This window comes from Glycine max, chromosome 12 (assembly GCF_000004515.6).
Source record: "Glycine max cultivar Williams 82 chromosome 12, Glycine_max_v4.0, whole genome shotgun sequence".
In the NCBI taxonomy this organism is placed as follows: domain Eukaryota; kingdom Viridiplantae; phylum Streptophyta; class Magnoliopsida; order Fabales; family Fabaceae; genus Glycine; species Glycine max.
This window is the reverse complement of record NC_038248.2, coordinates 19,574,674-19,581,870: the sequence shown is the minus strand read 5'-3', so window position 1 is coordinate 19,581,870 and position 7,197 is coordinate 19,574,674. Positions and strand designations below refer to the sequence as shown.

General features: G+C 34.2%; 1 protein-coding gene across 1 annotated transcript; it reads right to left on the bottom strand.

Annotated features, from left to right (window-relative positions):
- Positions 1-696: 696 nt before the first annotated feature.
- LOC102668647 (receptor-like serine/threonine-protein kinase SD1-7) lies at positions 697-5,657 on the bottom strand. The gene is made up of 7 exons (XM_006592519.3): positions 4,208-5,657; positions 3,476-3,628; positions 3,203-3,399; positions 2,826-3,036; positions 2,495-2,732; positions 2,236-2,383; positions 697-2,042 (listed from the first exon to the last, which is right to left on the bottom strand). The coding sequence occupies exons 1-7, from the start codon at positions 5,475-5,477 to the stop codon at positions 1,722-1,724; spliced, it is 2,538 nt and encodes an 845-aa protein (XP_006592582.1). The 5' UTR covers positions 5,478-5,657; the 3' UTR covers positions 697-1,721.
- Positions 5,658-7,197: the final 1,540 nt, after the last annotated feature.

Below are 7,197 nucleotides of genomic sequence, written 5' to 3'. Positions count from 1 at the left end.
TTTATAGATTAATTTGGGGTTATTAAAAAAATAGACAACATATTTAAAAAAATCCTAAAATCTAACACTAGTTTTAACAAAAACCTGATGTATGTACATATTAACATCAGTTTTTTAAAAAATCAATGTTAAGCTTCATCAACAACATCGGTTCAAAAATCGATGTTGCTGGTAATAAAACAACATCGGTTCTTACCAAAAATCGATGTTTGTTATCAGAAAACAACATCTAAAAACCGATGTTAATATAGACAGAACATTGGTTTTTACTAAAAACCGATGTTGTCTGAATATATTAACATCGATTTTGTATGAAGATATATGACTTTTTTTTATAATTCTTACTATATAACATCAGTTATTTAAAAAACCGATGTTGTAATTTAATGTTAGCATTGGTTTTGGAAAACCAATGTTAACGGTATTACTTTCAACATCGGTAAATAACCGATGTTGAAAGTTCTTAATAACCGATGTTGAAACTCTATTTTTTAGTAGTAGGGGCATAGGTTTTTATATTAATTGCAGGAAGTCCTGAACGACCTTGTTTTGAGCCGAGATGATTTTATTATTTATTTGGACACTTTCTATTATGATGTTAGAAAAGTGAATCTGAGTCTTTTACCCTTTTGAAATGTTTTTATTTAAATGTGTTTTAAAAACTTTTAATTAATTCTACATTCTTATTTTTTTTATTATTAGTACATGTATGTGTGGAGTAGAGGGTGTCACATCTACAAAGTGAAATTATTATTTCATTGTTTTGATTTGATAACTTCCTTACCAACTCATCCTATTGTAACAGTTTGGCTCGACCAAGAAGGTCAATTACACCCATAGTTCTCAAAATTTGGCTCAAATCGATATATAACCAATATGGAATGATCATAAATTGTGGCATTCTTCAAACAACCCTGAATGACTACAAGCATTGAAAACAACAATTAATAAAGGTAACATCATCAAGTTTTAATCCACATGTTTGCATTGTTTCAAACAACTTAAGTGCTTTACTTATTTTAGCATTTATGGCAGCCCACACATAATTGATGTCCATGTGGTAGTATCCTTTTCCTTCAATCCATTAAAAATTTCCAAAGACTTCTCTATGCAACCACGCTTACCATACATTTAAAGCATGCAATACAAACTACCAACCACAAATTTATTTTCAACTATCTAATTATGAATCCACTTGCCTAGCTCCTGAACTCCCAATTGAGCACAACCCATAAAGAGAGTAACTGTAATGAAATCATTTGGTTTGAAAACTTTGGTATGTATCTCCCCAAATACCCCAATTGCTTCCTTAAAACCATTTAAATTATACTTATATGCTTTTATTGGGACTAAAAATGTAAGAACAACAAGTGCTCAAGAAATTCTGCAAGGACTAAAATGAAAAAGGCTATTTTGCTAGACCAAAAGACTATTTGATTAAACTAAAAATACAACATACATTATTTTGAGCATTCTTTAACCATGAAATCAAACTCAGATTTTCATCATTTGATTTCGTGAGCAATATGTTACAGAAGGAGAAATGGAAGGTAGTAGAAACATTAACAGTGCATGCTATCGGGAGTTATAAGGTTGGTTTGGTAGTAAAAGGAGAAGGGACTGAGGGAAAGGTCATGGGTTCGAATTCCCCTGCTAGTAAAAACTGACAATAAACTACTAGCATTTGCTTATAAAAAAAATGATAACAGTCTCATAGTCACTCATCTTGGTTCCACGATTGTGTTTGTGATGACATTTAGAGAAAAACTTTCTGGTATGCTATTGGGCAATATTGAATTTTGATTACCTCTCACATTTAGAAATGCAGGTGGTTTAGGAGAAGGAAGGGCCACATTGTCATTCCCAATCATTGATACAGCATCAGACATGGTTGGCCTATCTGCTGGACTTTCTTGAACACAGAGAAGTCCTATGTTCACATATCTTGGCACTGTATGATTTCGACTACTAGTGCTATCACTATCATCCAATGTCGGATCCATTAGGTCCATTACGGAATTGTTTGTCCATAGATCCCAAGCCTTCAAGATACAGCCGAAAAGAAACTCAAAATTAAAATGTTTGGAAAATATTTTGGTATGCTCTATAAAACTACACACTCCATCCCATTAATGCACCTTTGTAAAAATGTCTTAGAATGTCAACAAGTCATGAAATCAATAAGAATTTCATTCTTGCAAGTTAAGATTAAAAGAATGGAATCTAGAAACTTACATATCCAAGAAGACATAAGGAATTTGTTTGATAAAAGCTAGTATTCTTCTTGCCACTTATAATCTCCAACAAAAGAACCCCAAAGCTAAACACGTCTGATTTTATTGAGAAAACACCTTCCATTGCATATTCTGGGGACATGTATCCACTGAAAACCATTAGGAAGATTAATTAGTAGATGATTGATCATGTGACTAAGCTCTTGATGACAACTATATGATTACTTATACCATTAATAATATTCTTTTATCTGACTTACTATGTTCCAACTATTCTTTTTGTACTTGCTTGAAGTTCATTCTCACCAAATATTCTTGCCATTCCAAAATCTGATATTTTAGGATTCATGTTGGTGTCTAACAATATGTTGCTAGCTTTTAAATCTCGGTGAATGATCCGGAACCTGGAATATTGGTGAAGATAAAGGACTCCTTGGGCAATTCCATCAATTATCCTAACTCGTGATCCCCAATCTAGCATCCTTCTTTTTGTTGCATCTGTTTCGCATTAAAAGATGTAACAACCAATGTTTTGAGAGTTTAATTGAAAGGAGCATATTTAGGAGAGTTTTGAGACTGCAAGGTACAAACCAAAGAGAAAAACATCCAAGCTTCTATTAGGCATAAATTCATAAATAAGCATCTTTTCTTCTTGATCAATGCAGCACCCTAGAAGTCTAACAAGATTGTTGTGTTGGAGTTTTGCAATTAATAAGGCTTCATTTCTCAGCTCTTCCCATCCTTGACCAGATCTTCGCGATAGCCTTTTTACTGCAACCTCATCCCCATTCAATAATATGCCCTGAAATTTTTTTTGTATAAAGTAACATACAGGTAGTAGCAAAGGCAAACATGCAGATAAGTGACAAGAGAATAAAGTATAGTAGCCAGTGTTTGTTGATTAGACATAGCTATATTGATTACAGTCCAAAAGAATCAAAGTTCACTTGTAATAAAAAAAGTATTACCTTGTATACAGGTCCAAAGCCACCCTCACCAAGTTTATTATCATCTGAAAAATTATTAGTTGCTGCTGCAACACTCACAAAACTGAATAATGGCAATTTGACTTCCTTCTTCTTAACTTTTGCTCTCCTTGCTTCAGTAAGTTCAGAATCTTCAGCTTTCATGCTCATGCTCACATTAAAATGTAGCAAATCTTCCCCTAGTAAGTGAGGAGAATTAGTTGACAAGTTAAAATACTCATAAGTTACTGTAAAAACATGTTATTTCTTTCTTACCTTTCCTCCTTTGCTTTCTAATCCAGTAAACAAATAGGCCAAATATAAGAAACGTTAGAAGTGTGATCAGTATAACAATCAGAAGTATCCTCAGCCAGTTTTCATGTTTGCGAAAATCATTTGCTGGTTCTTTGGCATTGGCTGTGTTTGAATCTGCAAAGAATAATTCAATTGTGAAAACACATGTATTGACCCATAAATGTATCAAATCTGTGAAATGAAGAAAAGAGACTATACGGGAACGAGAGAGAAATTGCAGTTGAATGAAAAACAACTCAGGATTCTAACTTCTTCTCTTTGGGGAGAACACAAAGTCTAACTTAAGTAGCTGCATCACGTTCTAAGCACAATTCAATACAAGCAAACATTTTGCTACGGGTGGAAATTAAGCCCAGCTCATTTATCCATTAATCACCCAACTGATCCAAACATATATCTATTCATCCAATCAATTATAAAATCAAAATTTAATTGGTTAAAGGGCATGGATCTATATTTTTATTGGATGATTCATGATCCATAAAACAACATATTTTTCTAAAGAATCTAAACCATTGGGTGTTTGACACACAACTTTCAGTTACAGTTAACATAATTACATAACTAACACAATTATACACACACCTCTTTAAAACTTCAATGACTGCATCGATTATGGTACTCACTATTCTATTTCGTTAATCAAAAGAAAGAAATCTACACCAAGGAAAAGACAGGTTTTCTTCAACCTACCAGCGGGAACCAATTCTGAGGCATCAAGTCTGAGGTTAAAAATTGGATTGGTATTATCAGAATTGTCCACATATGTTGAGATGTTCTTTAGATTCAATATCTGACCAAGCCACAAGTGGCAGTAACCATTCAAATTATAAGCATAAGCAACACAAGAACACTTTCTAGAACAAGCACTTTCACACCCTCTTTCCGTATCAATCTTTATCTTGCTGTCTCCCTTCAAAGTTGATGGTAATTGCGTTTTGTTGAGTGGCATGAATACATCATTGGAATGAACACCGTTACGGCAGGATAACTCTTTTTTCCTGACACAGCCAGCGGATTTGATCCCTTTACTCCAGGAATTAGCATCAAAGGGCTTGAAACCATGGAGACAGTCACAAGGGTCAAGAGCTTGAGGGTTACAAATGGAAAAAGCTCCACACAAATTGTTGGTTCCACACTTTGATGACTGAATAGAAATCCAACCTTTTTCTTCCTCTGACCAATATTTCTGGTTCAGCTCCCCAGACACTTCTAGCACCAGCATAGAGTTATAATCAACTGGCCAAGTGAAATATCTCCTGTATCTTTCTTTATGCACACCACTTCGGCTAATAACATTGTCAATAGTATCATTGGAACGGTCATCAATCCAGAACACGTTAGAACCGTTGTTGATGATTAGAGTGGCCCTGCCAAAATCATACTTGAGGGAAAAAGCTCCCGGGGCAGGGTCGTCTGCACTTTTCCATGAGCTCAATGACCAAGTGTAACCTGAGTCAGTATCATACCCTAGGTTCATTCCGGGTAAAAGGGTATCCGTAGGATAATCAAAACTCTGCCACAAAATCTCTTGGGTGAAGTTGTTCAGCAGTAACAAGTTTCCGGAATCCAAGAGCTTGGCATAGGTAATAGAATTGTTTGAAATCTGGCTCACGTGGTACGTCATTTGTCTATCTATGATTATAATATTTCCTTCAGTTTCTTGAATAGTAAGAGCTGCTGAAGATGCTTGAACTGCATAGTCTCTATTTGCAACCCACATAATCTTGTTTTTGTCACTTCCACCCTTTTTATTCCATATGCCTATATAGTAGTTGGTGGAGTTCTCTCTGACTGCCGGGAAAAACCCGAGTTCGAAGTTCCCACTGCGAGAAAGAATGGTGTCTGAGGTTCCCAGTGATTGATCCATCCACAGATATTCTTTGTAGGTAGTTGCATTCACGCAAAACATACATAGGAAAAGCAATGTTGTTAAGGATGTGAGCCTAAAAGTCAATGTCATATTGGTTCACAAGATTGATTTGCATAATCTAACACAATATTACATGGTGTTTGCAAATGGTTCGCCAAACACCATTGGTGCCCAATTTTGTTGATATGTATTTGACTTGACTTCAGAATCAGAAAAGTCTATCTCCAAGTGTAGTATAATAGTCCAATCAGACCACAGAAAATTAAACAGGCCATTTCCTAAGTGGACGTATTTGACTTGACTTCAAAATCAGAAAAGTCTATCTCCCAGTGTAGTATAATAGTCCAATCAGACCACAGAAAATTAGAGAGGCCATTTGCTAAGTGGACAATGGACTAATTCAATACCGTGTGCTGCATTGTATTATTGTAAAGTCATGAGGTGATTGCCTGTTTATTATATATATATATATATATATATATATTTTTTTTTTTTTTTATTGAGAAATGTTAACAAAGCACATGCACACTACCTGACATACTTTTTCTTATTTGGTGGAACTCACCATAGATCTCACTAAATATGTAGGTTGCATTCTCCATTTGTAATTTCCTCTCTCAAAAACTCGAGGGATTCATACGAATTTAAACAAATACGAGAAACCGTGTTGGAAAGGTAGTATGTTGTTAGTTGTTTGCATTTCTATTTTAGGATAAAATATGTTTTGATCATAAATAAATATTTAAATTTTATGTTTTTTTCCTAATGAATTTTTTCTTTTGATTAAATTCCTAATTAAACAAAATTTTATTTTTGATCCTTGAAAATTTCTGAAATTAAACAAGAGTTTAATGTTATCTAATGTCAGTTCAAAAAAATTGTACTGTTATTTTCATTATAAATCACTATTTGAATTACATAAAGATAATTATTTTAAAAGTTAATAAACTTATTATACATGATGAATTATGATTAGATGATTTTGTAAAATTTTTTACCCTGTGAATGTATAACCCTTTTCTCATTAAACAAATAAACAACTTGAAGAATTATTTATATTTTTAGTTGCTCTGAATAAAATTTATAAATATAATATTTTAAAATTATTTTATCATCGATCCTTTTCACAGTATAAAAACTATTTTTGAATTCTTCAAAGTATATTTTCTTTTATTTTCATATCTTCATTCCATACAAAAAGTTCATATAATTTTTGTTTGGTTGAAGCCTTTTTAGGAGAGTGTGAGACCCTAATTTCGTTCGAGAACTATCATTCACTGATGTTTTGATTCTCACTAGCCGAATTGCAGTGTTCGACACCAGTTACCGGATGCAGTAGAGGATCGCTCAATGTTTTGATCAAGAATACAAAAGGATACCAACGAAGGGGGCAAAATGCTCTTTTTATTTTTATTTTTCTGGATCCCAGCTCGCCCAGGCTAGCATCTGGCTCTTCTGGGCCACCAAATAACTTCATGGTTAAGGAACGAGCTCGCCTAGGCGAGCTCAATGCTGCAAGGTTAAGTTTCAGCTCGCTTGGGCGAGCCACAACTGCCCCAAAATGATCCTTTGCCTATAAATAGGCGTCCTAGGGGTGTTTTAAGGGGTTCCAAGGTTTAGAAATTGAGGGAATTGAGAGAAAAGAGAAAGAAAAAGAAAGAAGAGGAAACGAGATCGAGGTGCAACCGAATCATGACCGTGATCATTCCCTACGTTGTTTTCTTATTTTATGTTCTTCGTGCGACCATTGATTAGTTTTATTTTAGGGATTGGAATGTGATCTATCTACCCTTAGGGGTTCCCCTTGTTA